Below are 16949 nucleotides of genomic sequence, written 5' to 3' on the forward strand. Positions count from 1 at the left end.
AACAATCTTGATTACCAAATTCATGACCTCAACTATTTCGGCCGGAAATGTTTGCGCACAAAGCGCTTCTTGGTGTATTATGCAGTGAAACTTAAGAATTTCGTGGTTCATTTTGCTCTGAAGATTCGTTGTTGTCCTTTATTTTTTCCTGTCATACTTCTGGCTCCATCAGTTGCTATTTAAACGAGTTTATTTGAATCGATCTTATTATCGTCGAGGCATTTCTGCATGGCACTCACTATGTCTTCCCCTCTAGTTTGTCCCAAGAGCGGTATAAATCCTGTTTTAGCGCATAGTGTCAGATCTTTCATTTTTTTTTCAAGATTTCTAGTTTGTTTTTAAAATCACGAAATACAAGGGTCACTCAAAAAGAAATGCACACTATTTTTTTTTTTAAATCCATCTTTTATTCAACTGTTTGACAGTTTTACAGTGTGTAGATACATCCTTTCGGAACAATATTTACATTACTCCACATAATTTCCATGCGTCTCAACTGCCTTACGCCATCTTGGAACCAGCGCCTGTATACCCGCACGGTAAAATTCTGGACCAGCCGGTTGAAGCCACTGTTTGGCAGTGTGCACAAGGGATTCATCATCTTGTTCCACGAAGAGAGTCTTTCAGTTTCCCAAAGAGATGATAGCCCCACGGAGGCAGGTCAGCACTGTAAGGCGGATGTTTCATTACTGTCCATCCGAGTTTTGCGATCGCTTCCACGGTTTTTTGACTGACATGTGGCCGTGCATTGTCGTGCAACAGTAAAACATCCTGCTTTTGCCGATGTGGTCGAACACGGCTCAGTCGAGCTCGAAGTTTCTTCAGTGTCGTCACATATGCATCAGAATTTATGGTGGTTCCGCTTGGCACGATGTCCACAAGCAAGAGTCCTTCGGAATCGAAAAACACCGTAGCCATAACTTTTCCAGCAGAAGATGTGTTTTTGAATTATTTTTTTTCTTGGGTGAATTTGTATGATGCCACTCCATTGATTGCCTCTTTGTCTCTGGTGAAAAATGATGGAGCCATGTTTCATCACCTGTCACAATTGTTCCGAGAAATTCATCTCCACCATTCTTGTACTGTTCCAAAAGTTCGCTGCATACCGCTTTCCTTGTTTCTTTGTGAGCCACAGTCAACATCCTGGGAACCCACCTGGCACAAACCTTTTTCACGCCAACACTTTCAGTATTCTGCAAACACTTCCTTCCCCTATCCCAACGTAGCGTGACAATTGGTTCACTGTGATGCGTCTGTCAGCAGTCACCAATTCGTTAGCTCTCTGCACATTGTCTGGAGTGTGTGCATTACGACGCCTGCAGCTGCGAGGACAATCCTCAATATTGCCGTGCCCACTTTCAAGGCGTAACCTGCTTGCCCACCGACTAGCTGTACTGCAATCGACAGCAGCATCTCCAACACCGTTTTCAGCCTCTTGTCGATGTTTCCCACTGTCTCGTTTTCACAGCACAGGAATTCTATGACGAACGTCAAGTGTAGCAGCCATCTTGAAGACATGCTGTAACGGCGCCACTCACGGGAACAGGTTGAACTAAGTTTGAAAACAAGCAGGAAGGATGTATCTACACACTGTAAAACTTTCACACATGCATAATGAAAACTGTATTTTAACGAAAATAGTGTGCATTTCTTTTGGAGTGACCGTCGTAGTTCTTCAAATGCACGTATGAAGCAATCTTTGACCTACTCGCCATCTGTGAACGGTTTGCCTTTTTGCAATTGTAGTGATACCACGAAGATCGCCAGATTAACATTACTTATAGATTGCGTCCAGTTACTTAATATGGAACTTGATTGGTGTTCTTGTTTCTGGAGCTTCGTTCTTCGCCGGCTGGATATTTACTAGCGTCGATAGTTACATAACAGTCGCGTAAAACTTCTCTTGCGATTTTATCGGAATTACTAGAGTAGTGCACCTTGTTGTTGTTGTTGTTGTTGTTGTCTTCAGTCCTGAGACTGGTTTGATGCAGCTCTCCATGCTACTCTATCCTGTGCAAGCTTCTTCATCTCCCAGTACCTACTGCAGCCTACATCCTTCTGAATCTGCTTAGTGTACTCAGCTCTTGGTCTCCCTCTACGATTTTTACCCTCCGCGCTGCCCTCCAATATTAAATCGGTGATCCCTTGATGCCTCAGAACATGTCCTACAGACCTATCCCTTCTTCTAGTCAAGTTGTGTCACAAACTTCTCCCCAATCCTATTCAATACCTCCTCATTAGTTATGTGATCTACCCATCTAATCTTCAGCATTCTTCTGTAGCATGACATTTCGAAAGCTTCTATTCTCTTCTTGTCCAAACTATTTATCGTCCACGTTTCACTTCCATACATGGCTACACTCCATACAAATACTTTCAGAAACGACTTCCTGACACTTAAATCTATACTCGATGTTAAGAAATTTCTCTTCTTCAGAAACGCTTTCTTTGCCCTTGCCAGTCTACATTTTATATCCTCTCTACTTCGACCATCATCAGTTATTTTGCTCCCCAAATAGCAAAACTCCTTTACTAATTCAAGTGTCTCATTTCCTAGTCTTAATTCCCTCAGCATCACCCGAGTTCACTCGACTACATTCCACTATCCTCGTTTTGCTTTTGTTGATGTTCATCTTATACCCTCCTTTCAAGACTGACCATTCCGTTCAACTGCTCTTCCAAGTGCACCTTAGGTTGTTTTAAAGGTGCACAAGGTTTGAAGCAGATCTGTTACCCCAATGTGGTGGCCTCCCCCTGTTAGTTCGGGCCGCAGTTTGACGACCACTCATGTAGCGTCCAGGTGTTTTACCGTGCGCTGGACTAAACAGAAGAGCTATCCCAGCGGTGGCTACTTACTGGGGTGGCGCAGCTCGTACTTGCTGGGGTCCAGGTTCTTCTCGTCGCAGGCCATCTTGAGCACGGCGGCCAGGCCCATCTGCGGCGTCACCCGAGACACCAGCAGCTGGTTGCGCGGCAGGTGCACCTGCAACACACACGTGTCCGTCACACCACACTACAGCCGAGTCAGCCCACACAGCCCAGCTTACGTCCCCGTACACGACCAAACTTAGTTGTCGAATTCGCTCTCATCTATCGAAAAACGAGCCCCTACACGATCCAATAACTTCGTAAATTTAACTTTTCGAGCAGACGCCGTTCATCTAGGCTCTATTTTGACACTAGTGGGAACGGCTACAAATGCAGAAAATGCATTTCTAGCACTGGTACTGTGTTTAAAGAACAAGATTAAGACAAAATGATGTTCCAGGATATCGATTAAAATGAGAAGTATAGAGGGTGTTTCAAAAAGAATGGCCTTATTTCGAAACTCCATAGCTATTGAAAAAAAAAAGAATAGTACAACATGGGATGGACTGCAAAATATTCGCAACATCTTTTAAGTTTTAGCTATGCCATTACAAATGCTCTATATGTCCACCGGCAGCCGCACGAACAATATCTACACGGCAACTAAATTCGTGTTAAATTTCACACAATTTACCTGCTTTAACAAAATTTTTTGCGGCTTTTATTCTGTTTTTCTCTTGATCTGTATCACGAGATACACTACATTATCGGAAGTATCCGGACACCTGGCTGAATATCACAAGTTCGTAGCGACCTCCATCGGTAATGCTGGAATTCAGTATGGTGTTGGCCCTCCCTTAGCCTTGGTGACAGCTTTCGCTCTCGCAGGAATACGTTCAATCAGGTGCTGGAAGGTTTCTTGGGAACTGGCAGCCCATTCTTCACGGAGTGCTGCACTGAGGAGAGGTACCGATGTCGGTCGGTGAGGTTTGCCACGAAGTCGGCGTTCCAAAAGATCCCAGAGGTGTTCTGTAGGATTCAGGTCAGGACTCTGTGCAGGCCAGTCCATTACAGGGACGTTATTGTCGTGTAAGCACTTCACCACAGGCCGTGCATTATGAACATGTGCTCTATCGTGATGAAAGACGCAATCGCCATTCCCGAATTGCTCGTCAACAGTGGGGAGCGAGATGGTGCTTAAAACATCAATGTAGGCCTGTGCTGTGATAGTGCCACGTAAAACAACAAGGGATGCAAGCCCCCTCCATGAAAAACATGACTACACCACAACACCACCGACTTCTCATTTTACTGTTGGCACTACACACGCCGGCAGATGACGTTCACCGGGCATTCGCCATACCCACACCCTGCCATCGGATCGACACATTGTGTATCGTGATACGTCACGCCACACAACGTTTTGCAACTGTTCGATCGTACCATGTTTACTCTCCTTACACCAAGCGAGGCGTCGTATGGCATTTACCGGCGTGATGTGTGGCTTATGAGCAGCCGCTCGATCGTGAAATCCACGTTTTCTCACCTCCCGCCTAACTGTCACAGTACTTGCAGTGGATCCTGATGCAGTTTGGGATTCCTGGGTGACGGTCTGGATAGATGTCTGCCTATTACACATTACGACCCTCTTCAACTGTCGGTGGTCTCTGTCAGTCAACATACGAAGTCTTCCTGCACGCTTTTGTGCTGTACGTGTCCCTTCACGTTTCCACTTCACTATCACACCGGAAACATTGGACCTAGGGATGTTTTGGAGTGTGGAAATCTGGCGTACAGACGTATGACACAAGTGACACCCAATCACCTCACCACGTTCGCTTCAGTGAGTTCCGCGGAGCGCCCCATTCTGCTCTCTCACGATGTCTAATGAGTACTGAGGTCACTGATATGGAGTACCTGGCAGTAGGTGCCAGCACAATGCACCTAATATGAAAACCGTATTTTTTTCGGGGTGTCCAGATACTTGATCACATAGTAAATACCGCTGCAAAACAAGCTACACTTTTACCATTCTGGCAATTCCAAGTGCTATATTGTTTTTATATTTCATCGTAGTTGTCACAGATGTATGAATTCACAATACAGTGATGTAAACTGTAATAAAACTTTTTTATTCACATATGGTGTAAAACGTCAAACGCAAACAACGTCCGCTATCTTGTCAAATTTTCCGTCAATGAAATTTCCTCTCAAACACTCTAAAATGTTTAGCAAACTTACTAATGTTAGACAAATTGTTTGGTCGTGTAAAGGGGACTTAAGTACTGTGCTGCCGATGAATACGACGTGTCTACTTTCGTCTACAGCACCAACGAACAAAACACTAAAAAGGTTTCATATACACCTTCTTTACGTTAGACTGAAGCAGAATTAAAGGACTGTTACATTAAATATTTCTGTATTGAAACACGTAAGTACTCCATCTAAACCACCCGTGGGCAACCGGCGATTTCAATCCGGTTCGCAGAAGTAGTTAGAGAGAGACAGAGAGAGAGAGAGAGAGAGAGAGAGAGAGAGAGAGAGAGAGAGAGAGAGAGACTCACCTGGAGGCGGAAGGTGTGCTGGAAGGGCAGCTGGTGCGGGTGCTCCTGGAGCGCGGGGGCGGCTCCAGCGGCGGCGCCGGTGCCCTTGGCCAGGACGCGCACGCTCCAGGCCTCCAGCAGCCCTATGGGCGTGGAGGGCTTGTAGGGCAGCGCGCCCTTCTCGCCCAGCGGCTGCAGGCTGTGTCCGCCGGGCGACAGCCGGTGCGACGTGCACAGCTGTACCAGCAGGTCCATCATCGGCGTCCTGCACACAGCCGAGGAAACAGCAAAGTGGTCACTACCGGAGACACACAGGCACAACCGACTACTACACTAGTGGCCATTAAAACTGATACACCAAGAAGAAACGCAGATGATAAACGGGTATTCATTGGACAAACATATTATACTAGAACTGACATGTCATTACATTTTCACGCAATTTGGGTGCATACACCCTGAGAAATCAGTACCCAGAACAAACACCTCCCGCCGTAATAACGGCCTCGATACGCCTGGGCGTTGAGTCAAACAGAGCTCGGATGGCGTGTACAGGTACAGCTAGCTGCCCATGCAGTTTCAACACGATACCACAGTTCATCGAGAGTAGTGACTGGCGTATTGTGACGACTCAGTTGCTCGGCCACCATTGACCAGACGTTTTCATCTGGTGAGAGATCTGGAGAACGTGCTGGCCAGGGCAGCAGTCGAACATTTTCTGTATCCAGAAAGGCCCGTACAGGACCTGCAACGTGCGGTCGTGCATTATCCTGCTGAAATGTAGGGTTTAGCAGGGATCGAATGAAGGGTAGAGCCACGGGTCGTAACAAATCTGAAATATAACGTCCACTGTTCAAAGTGCTGTCAATGCGAACAAGAGGTGACCGAGACGCGTAACCAATGGCACTCCATGATACGCTAGTATGGCGATGACGAATACACGCTTCCAACGTGCGTTCACCGCGATTTCGCCAAATACGGATGCGACCGTCATGATGCTGTAAACAGAACCTGGAGTCATCCGAAAAAATGACGTTTTGCCATTCGTGCACCCAGGATCGTCGTCGAGTACAGCACCGCAGGGTAACCGCAGCCACGGTCTCCGAGGTGATAGTCCGTGCTGCTGCAAACGTCGTCGAACTGTTCGTGCAGATGGTTGTTGTCTTGCAAACGTCCCCATCTGTTGACTCAGGGATCGAGACGTGGCTGCACGATCCGTTACACCCGTGCGGATAAGATGCCTGTCATCTCGACTGCTAGTGATACGAGGCCGTTGGGATTCAGCACGGCGTTCCGTATTACCCTCCTGAACCCACCGATTCCATATTCTGCTAACAGTCATTGGATCTCGACCGACGCGAGCAGCAATGTCGCGTTACGATAAACCGCAATCGCGATAGGCTACAATCCGACCTTTATCAAAGTCCGCAACGTGATGGTACGCATTTCTCCTCCTTACACGAGACATCACAACAACGTTTCACCAGGCAACGCCAGTCAACTGGTGTTTGTGTATGAGAAATCGGTTGGAAACTTTCCTCATGTCAGCACGTTGTAGGTGTCGCCACAGGCGCCAACCTTGTGTGAATGCTCTGAAAAGCTAATCATTTGCATATCGTAGCATCTTCTTCCTGTGGGTTAAATTTCACGTCTGTAGCACGTCATCTTCGTGGTATAGCAATTTTAATGGCCAGAAGTGTAGTAAATGAACAGTACACCTATTATGTTACTCCTGTGAAAGGATTTTGTGACAGTGACTATGTGTAATGGAAAGGTATCGGATAGTATTGTGTCTCTGGGAAGACTCCAATTGAGAGGAAACAGCAGCAAAACAAACACGAATCGAACCTACGTGCCATTAGTAATAAAATAAACTGTAATTACGTACACTGAAGAGCCAAAGAAACTGGTATACCTGCCTAATGTCGCGTAGGGCCTCCGCGAGTACGCAGAAGTGCCGCATCACGACGTGGCATGGACTCGACTAATGTCTGAAATAGTGCTGGAGGTAACTGACACCGTGAATCCTGTATGGCTGTACATACATCCGTAAGAGTACGAGGGGGTTGGAGATCTCTTCTAAACAGCACGTTGCAAGGCGTCGCAGATATGGTCAATAATGTCTGTATCTTGTGTGCGTGGTGGTCAGCGGAAGTGTTTAAACCGAGAAGAGTGCTCCTGGAGCCACTCTGTAGCAATTGTGGACGTGTGAGGTGTCGCATTGTCCTGCACGAATTGCCCAAATTCGTCGCAAATGCACAATGGACATGAATGGATTGAGGCGATCAGACAGTGTGCTTACGTACGTGTCACATGTTAGAGTCGTATCTAGACGTATCAGATGTCGCATATGTCTCAAACTGCACTCGCCCCACACCATCGAGCGGTTCTAAGCGCTTTAGTCCGGAACCGCGCGACTACTACGGTCGTAGGTTCGAATCCTGCCTCGGGCATAGATGTGTGTGATGTCCTTAGGTTAGTTAGGTTTAAGGGGCTCCGGAAAGGCTCAAAATCATGAAAAGTTCAATTTTTACTTTTTTGCGGTTTCTGAATCTGCAGACTATTACCTTTAATAGACTACAACTATTTTTAAATTTTTTTTTAAATGTGTTCTACATGGGCGTGACCTACTGTGGCGCTGTTAAACTGCTGTCGAATGGTGTTATTATTAACGTCCGTGTTGATCAGGTACATTTTAGTGATGTCAGATAAAGTATGTGCTGTGGCTAAACCTATTTTCAGAGACTTAGCAGCACCTGAACTGTTGAAAAAGTGTATTCACGGAAAAACTCAAAACCCCAATGAAAGTGTAAATAGTGTTATATGGTCGAGAATCCCCAAGACTGTATTTGTTGGAATAGAAACACTTCACTTTGGTGTGTACGATGCTGTTGCGACTTTCAATGATGGCAACATTGTAAGGTGCAAGGTATTTAGAAATATGGGAATGAAGATAGGTTCTAACATGGTATGAGCGATGCTTGCTTTAGACAAGGAACGCCTTCGGGCTGCAGACAGGCCTGTAAAGAGTCTAGAAATACAAGCAAGAGTAAACAGGAGGAGGAACAAGAGGAAGCTGGAGGAGGAGTTTGCAGAGGATGAAGATAATCCATCCTATGGACCTGGAATGCAGTAAAAAGTTAATCCAATCTTTGTCGCTCGATTCCCAAAACTTTTATTTTCTCATACTAATTACATGTTTTCTAAGGATCTTCCAAACATATTTGTTTCAAACTTTCAGTAAATGTTACACAGTACCTTCTGCATAATTTAACACAGCCTTTTTCCAAAAAACTGTATATTTTTGAATATATAAATAAAAAATTGCAAAAAAATGTTGTGAATTTTCATTACAATTGAAAAAAAATCATCTTTAATAACTGAACTAAAATTTTGTAAAATCCCTGTGTTAAGTTGTAGCCCATATTCCAATAAATAATATGTAAAAAGTTCAACTTCCTACCTCAAATACTTTGTGAGGAAAGATGTAATTTATAAGCGTTATTTTCACATTGCAAGTATAGGGCGTTCCGGAGCCCCTTAAGTAGTTCTAAGTTCTAGGGGAGTGATAACCTCCGATGTTAAGTGCCATAGTGCTCAGAGCCATTTGAACCAACCCACAACATCACAGAGCCTCCATCAGCTCAAACAGTTCCCTGCTAACATACTAACATACAGGGTCCATGGATTCATGAGGGTGTCTCCAAAACCATATACACTTCCGTCCGCTCGATACAACTTGAAACGAGACTCGTCCGATCAGGCAACACGTTTCCAGTCATCAACAGTGCAATGTCGGTGTTGACGGGTCCACGCGAGGAGTAATGCTTTCTGTCGTGCAGTCATCCAGGGTACTCCGAAAGCCCATATCGATGACGTTTGGTTGAATGTTTCGCACGCTGACGCTTCTCGATGGCCCAAGCATTCAAATCTGCAGCAATTTGCGGAAGGATCGCACTTCTGTCACGTTGAAAGATTCTCTTTGGTCGTCGTTGGCCCCGTTCTTGCAGGATCTTTGTGCGGCCGCAGCGATGTCGGAAATTCGATGTTTTACCGAATTTCTGATATCCGAGGTAAACTCTTGAAATGGTCGAACGGGAAAATCCCCGTTTCATTGCTACCTCGGAGATGCTGTGTCCAATCGCTCGTGTGTCGACTGTAACACCATGTTCAAACTCACACCAATCTTGATAACCTGCCATTTAGTAGCAGTAACTAATGTAACAGCTGCGCAAGGCACTTGTTGTGTTATATAGGCGTTGCCGACCACAGCGCCGTATTCCGCCTGTTTTTATACCTGTATTTGAATACGCATACCTATACCCTCCGCAGTTTCTTTGGCGCTTCAGTGTAGAATGAAACGGTCTCTAAAGTTGTACGATGTACGAGCATGGTTCATAGAGGAAGTTAGCTATTGGGATTGACTTTCTATTTTGCTGATAAGAGATAAGGCAGTAGCGCAATTTAGCAAATATTGTACAAGTGGTTCGACGTGAAACACACTGAAGGAGTATTAATATGTTTAGGCAGTAACTATCTGTGCGTTGTTGTAAGAAGCTAATGATCGTTACACGTAAATGACTACTAACGGTGGAGCACTACCAATTTGGACAAGGGGTCCTTTGTCACTTTAATTATACGAAATTACTATCATTGAAATAGTTATGAAGTAATTATATCTTTTGTACTGATGAACTGTATTCTCAAGGAACATTCATTCCCTTATAAATGGGGCATATGTCACGTGAATGTATTATAGTCCGAACAGTCGTAGCTACTTCATTACGGTAGTAGACGTAAGTTTTAAGAATGGAAGCGATACTTCTAGAGTACATTTATTGTAATACGAATTTTAAATCTGTCCCAACTATCATTATAGGAACCCAGAAACTAGACTATCAGTGGACTCTACTCTAAGCTGAACATTTAGTCACAACACAATATTAGAAACACTGTTAATTACATAACACGTGAAATTATAAACACTGGTATTTCAATAAAAAGAATTATAAAACTGAATATTTTAAAACTTCTCTTGATAATTATACTTTGATGATACTTATAAGTATCCTTTAATGAAAAATACGTGGAGAACTTCAGAACTTGTGCTCACTAAGTGATTATGTACTTTACAACTCGACATAGTTTATTAACTTGTATAAAGAAAGTAACTGCTTTCCAGTTCAGTTAAATAGCGTACTCGGAAATATCGTAGCACTTGCGATAGAACGCTGTATAGGTAAATGACTAAGAATATATACGGGTGCTCATTACAGAGTTTAAAGAACTCAAACTTATTTGAGAAAAATAAACCACATAATCGGTCCGCGCAGTTATACAGTACTCGACTGGTAATTTGAGATCAAGGCGGTGGCGATGTCGGTCTCCTGTGCTATTCAAAAAAGGCGGCGAAAGTAGCCACAACTGTTCCTGTGTAACTAACTCTGCAAATCCTATTCTCAGGGTCGGATTTTCGTAGTACAGAGCCAGGCAAAGCCAAATTACGCGCACGTCCGAGGTATGTTATATAATCTTGCAATTCTTCTCGCCTCGTTCGGTTCACAAGATGGTCACACTTTGGTAGCCACAGGCCGAGTCATGCCCCACAGGAGCTTTGCAGCTCGACCGCCATTTCCACCTTTTCTAGTCCCGCTTAGCCAATTCCGTTGCGGAGGGACTTTCCTCCAAGCTTTACATGATTACAAACTTACTTTCCCTATGCGTGGAACAGTATTGCAAGGAAAATTTTAACTTTCCCATTCTCTTACAGTATACTACTTTTGAAATTACATCAACAGATGAATTACGATTACATAAAAAAAAATCAAATTGCTCTTAGCACTATGGAACTTAAAATCTGAGGTCATCAGTCCCCTAGAACTTAGAACTACTTAAACCTAACTAACCTAAGGACATCATGCCCGAGGCAGGATTCGAACCTGCGACCGTAGCAGTCGCGCGGTTCCGGACTGAAGCGCCTAGAACCGCTTGGCCACCGCGGCCGGCCCAACGATTACATAAATTATCATAAATAACGAATAAAACATTTACGTAGATGATACGTCAAAGAGCATGGACATACAGAAGTCACATTAAGTAAAAACAAACAAGTTACATGAGACACATTCAAGCATTATCTAATAGTGCTACAAACTCACTAGCGTCTGAAAGGGACACTAATTCTTAGGCAACGAAACTTGTAAGCAAGAATACTGTTGGCGTTGTCATTAAAATAGTACTGATCGCTTTTCCCATTTTGTAAAACAACGCAGAAACACAAATCGATGAAAATTTTACACACAAAATTCTCCTTTTTTAAAACAGGTTTACTTAAAAACGAAAAATTTTAGCACTGCTGCTATGGGTAAGTAATTTTTTTCTTTTTTCTCAGGTTTAGAAAAAAAAGCACTTGCTATAATCCAAACAAAAAATTCCGAAAAATACTGGTCATCCAGAGCTAAAATACCGGTATCTGTTTTAACAGGTCGGTTTCTTCCACCCTAGGACCGACGGGAAGATGTCCACGAAGAACCGCGATCAGACCGACCACCAGTGATAGAAGATTTGGTCAAAGCTGTGGACTAAAAAGACTCGTGTATACTGGCGGTTCACAATTTCAGCTTTATCACTGGGATTCCGGTACGTGGGCAGAAAAACTTTGTGCAGAAAACTCTCTGAAAAACCGCAATTTCGAATATCGTGCGCACGTTGGTGCCCCAGGTTGCTTACTGAGAAATACAAATCGGAAAGAAGAGCTTGTGCTCTTGAGTTTTTGGACCGATGTCGTGAGGAAGATAGTCATTGTTTTGAGAAAATTGTGATAAGGGAAAAGGCGTGAGTTTCTAACATGACATCAGTCAATGGTATGGCGTCAGACATCACCAGTCAAAAGCCAAGACCAAGCAGACAGTCTCGACACGCAAGGTTATGGCAACCACGTTTTCCGACAGACACGGAGTACTGTTAGTCGAGTTCATGCAGCATAGAACAACAAAAACATAGCCGCTTACTGCGCTATTCTGGCTAAACTTCGACGAGCAATACAAAATAAGCGACGGGGCGTTCTGACGTCTGGAGTTTTTTGTTGTTGGAAGACAATGCCAGACCCCCATTCTGCCGTTCACACCTGAAACCTCATCAGATCTTTTGGACGGGAACAGATTGTCCACCCACCGTAGAGTCCAGACTTGGCGCCGAGCGATTTTCACTTGTTCCGCTACCCAAACGAGTTTCTCGGCGGCGGCCAGCGCTTCGCAACAGACGGCGAGCTGAAAGAAGCAGTCTTCAACTGTTCATCCTCACAGAGGCACACTTAGGGACTCTCAAGCATCTAGAAACGAAGCTTTATTTTCGGATATTCTAAGCTTCATTCTATTGCTTGTCAAAACTATTTCGTCACTCTTGAAAGTGTTTCATTAAGTGTTATGTTGTGTTTCAGTATCTGTGCCGAGCCCGAATCTCGTACGACACAGAGCGGAATGAAACATCACTGTTTCGATACAATTAGTCCGTTCCAAGCGCAGGTGGACTGAAACAGACTTATTTTGAAACAACGATACAGTTTCTGTGTCTGGCTCGAGATCGAATCTGGTGCGGTTACCCGAGACAGGGGCGGAATGAAACACCACTGTTTCGAAACAGTGAACCACAGCCGTTCCGAAACACTTAAACAGTTCCAGGTATCGATACACTGTATCGAAACATAGAAACAGTGGCCAAGTCTAGTGTGCTTGTAAACATGGCTTTGAATTTGGCGTGTTCCTTCGACTCTTAAATAAAGTTGCTTCGACTAGGGTGGGATGGGGGTGGGGGCAAGGGGCACAATGCATTCTATTAACTGTGTGTTGATTGGTAGGTGAAATATGCTGCAGGCGACATTGTCCACAATCAGCTACAGCCATCCACCTCTACATCTGCAAACATCCAGGCAGCGTTTCAGCAAGCCGGAGTAGAGGATGTGGTCACACACTAAAATAAGAAATTCTTTCTTAGCTTTCCGTTCTACTTTGTCTGTTTTTCAACTCTGGATGCGCCAAGTTAAAAAGCGCTTTATCTGTTCCGTACTTTTTATTAATTTTTTAGTTCTTGGAACACTAATTCCATTAATTAAATTATTCAGAATTAAAATTAGTTCTTATTGCCTATGTAATGTACTATATATTTATTTACCTTTACATATTTCCCCTTCAAAGCTTTATAAATCGCTTCGCACGTGTCTGGAATTATTTTGGTAATGTGCAATGTGATAGAGTAGCTCTCTTCAGTATGAAGATATCCCAGTGCCACAGTTTGCATGTATGATCGCCGAAATATTGTGCCCGTTGGACACTATAGACCGGCAGCACACCCGTGGATATTTTGATTATCAAATATGCCGGGAGAAACTCAAAAATCACATCACACACCTTTACGGGGAGGAGATGTATCGCAGCATGAAGAAATTTGAAAAGTTGAGCCACCGTAGATGTCGTTTGCTAAGTACTCTTGCCTTTCTAAAGAGATGTCGTTCCGAGAATGTTGTTCCAAATTTTGCTAAGGTTATGCATCACATCGATTCTGCAGCAGCTAAGAGAATCAAGAAACGAGCCAGCCTCGCATTGGTACGTGAGAGAGTGCAATTCACCCGCCAGAGCCTTGAGTTTATCTCACAGGAATTACTCAAACTACATTTGCAACTTACTAGTAAGTTTACTTCTTTTTCCTGGGATTGGATTGATGGTGTCACCTGGGTGCCAGCTGATTCCGCCCATAAAAAGGCTACGGGACGTCAAACAGCTAAGTTCTCACGTCTCCTTGACAAACCATCTCTGCAGGTTCCGTGCAAGACTGTCATCAATTAGAGTGGCATGGTGTTGAGTGATGATGCGGTCTCGGTTTTGCAGAGAGGTCTCAACTTCGCTCCCACCCCCAAGTTCACTCCGGTCGCAGAAATTGTTAGTGCTGTTGAACAGGTTGCAGCTCGACTTCCGCCAGAATCAGCCGAGGAAATACGTCGTGAAACTTGTCGTACGTTGACGAAATCCAAGCCGATGAAGACAAATATCAGCAGTAAAGAGAGGGCGGCCATTCGTGATCTGAGGGAGCGCTCTGAAATTGTCGTCTTACCGGCTGACAAAGGCAATGCTACAGTAGTCTTCCATAAGGACTACACTGCTAAGATGCAGAGCCTGCTAAATGACGATTCCTACCGGAAGATCAGCGTTGACCCTACAAACAAGGTGGAGAACAAGACGAGGGCGCTTCTCAAGGACGCAGATTTACCGGAGGGTGACGCTAAGAAATTGTTACCCCAAGGTCCGGTACCGCCTAGACTATATGGACTCCCGAAGGTTCACAAAGAGGGGGTACCATTACGACCCATTGTCAGCAACATCAGGGCACCTACATATTTATTGGCCAAATACCTGACGGGAATATTAAGTCCTTATGTGGGTAAATGCCCTCATCACATCCGTAATTTCGTGGATTTTGTTAAACGTCTTGATAGCTTCAGGTTGGATGAGTCAGATATCGTGGTGAGTTTTGACGTCGTTTCCTTGTTTACGAGGGTACCCCTTCGAGAGTCACTAGAATTGATTAGTCAGAAGTTTGACGAGAAGACCATTGAACGTTTTAGGCATGTCTTGACTTCCACGTATTTTCTTTTTAATGGAGAATACTACAAACAAACGGAGGGAGTCGCCTGGGTAGCCCACTCTCACCAGTGGTAGGGAATTTGTACATGGAGAACTTCGAGGAGGAAGCCCTGTCGTCATCCGAATGGAAATCTACTAGCTTTTTCCGTTACGTGGATGATGACACGTTCGTCATCTGGCCACATGGTATAGATAAACTCCTTGACTTCCTTACATATCTAAACTCCATACACCCCAACATCAAATTCACTATGGAGACTGAAACGGAGGGTAAATTACCTTTCCTTGACGTCTTGGTCAAGAGAAGGGCTGACGGCACCCTAGGTCACGGGATGTATCGGAAGGCAACGCACACTGATCTGTATTTGCACGCAGACAGCTGCCACCACCCTTCACAGACGAACGGGGTACTTAAAACTCTAGTACATAGGGCGCGCACTATCTCTGACGCAGAGAGTCTACCCCAGGAATTGGAACACCTGAGAACTGTATTTCGAAAGAATGGGTACTCAGAGTGGCAGATTCAACGTGCTCTCCGCCCACCGACTACAGCACAACCTGTTGAGATGGATGAAGTCACGAGGGAGGAGGTAGGCACTGCATTTATTCCATACACAGGCGCACTCTCGGGGAAAATCGCCCGCATTCTGAAGAAACACCAGGTCGGAACTGTGTTTTGTCCTCCAAATAAAACTCGTGCACTAGTGGGGAGCGCCAAAGATGACCTCGGTTTGAGGAAGGCCGGCGTGTACCAGATTCCGTGTCAATGTGCCAAGTCGTATATTGGTCAGACGATGCGTACCGTCGAGGAGCGATGCCGTGAACACCAGAGGCACACTCGACTGATGTATCCGAGCAAGTCGGCGGTCGCTGAACATTGTTTGTCGGAAAATCACGCCATGGAGTATGACCGCACGAGGATTCTGGTACAGACGTCGAGATACTGGGACAGCGTTGTTAGAGAGGCCATCGAAATTCGCACCAATGACGACCTCATAAACCGTGACTGTGGCTATAATCTTAGCAAGGCTTGGGAACCAGCGATTGGGTTAATCAAGAGTAAATCGAGCAAACGTATAGTTGTGACGACCACGGCGGACAGAGCCATCACACCGACGTCATCTGAGACGCCGTCGCAATCTGTTCCACCGCGCGACCGTGGCGTGGGGCGCGGACGGCGGAGGGAGTGTGCCGCGGGCGGAGGGTATTTAAATCGGCCGCCGCCGCGACCGAACCCAGTTCCCTCTGAGCAGCCATAGTGTACGGATCTCCGTGCCGGCACGTTCACAGGAGCTCAGTCCGTCGGTTCACCTGATGATGGCGACATGTATGATCGCCGAAATATTGTGCCCGTTGGACACTATAGACCGGCCGCACACCCGTGGATATTTTGATTAATTTATATATGGCTTGACACCCTTCACTTGCAGTTCTCATAACAAATTTTGCTGAATAATTTTACTACCAAGAGGTAATACCTATGGCTTCATCCAATTGTGTTTCCTTTTTTCCGACGCTTTTCTTCCAAATACTATACACAATAGTTGTGGTACTAACTGCAGACCATAACAACAAGCTATTATCCGCCATCTTGAAACTCAACAAAATTATGACAAGCACCACGACAAAGATCTTTGCCAAAGACATTTGGCGGTATTTGATCATACCACAGTCTAACATAACAGTCGCGACACTTCGCCTCGTTTTTGTTGCCTACCGCGCCAGCAGCGCCCCAAGCGGCCAGTAAGTTAAACTGTGAATTCGGCGCGATCGTGAAAGCGAATAGTGGTTGTTTATTTTGATTTCTACAATGGTTTTTACAAGCGGGAGCGTTTGTAGCGCAATAAATTGCAGCAACAACAGGAAGAAGACACCACAGCTGTCTTTTATTTAGGTTTCCTAAGGATCCTGAGATGTATATACCATCATATTACTAAACTGTATCGTCAGGATTCACTTGCAA

At 44.9% G+C, this 16949-nt stretch overlaps 1 protein-coding gene across 1 annotated transcript in view; it reads right to left on the reverse strand.

The window, feature by feature from the left end:
* LOC126108286 (uncharacterized) overlaps positions 1-16949 on the reverse strand; it is a 365566-nt gene that overhangs the window by 130920 nt on the left and 217697 nt on the right. The window contains exons 3-4 of the mRNA XM_049913510.1: positions 5373-5616; positions 2857-2983 (exon numbers count right to left, since the gene is read on the reverse strand). Coding sequence (XP_049769467.1) covers positions 2857-2983; positions 5373-5616 — 371 coding nt within the window. The remainder of the gene's footprint in view (positions 1-2856; positions 2984-5372; positions 5617-16949) is intronic.

Source organism: Schistocerca cancellata, chromosome 11 (genome assembly GCF_023864275.1).
Source record: "Schistocerca cancellata isolate TAMUIC-IGC-003103 chromosome 11, iqSchCanc2.1, whole genome shotgun sequence".
NCBI lineage: Eukaryota > Metazoa > Arthropoda > Insecta > Orthoptera > Acrididae > Schistocerca > Schistocerca cancellata.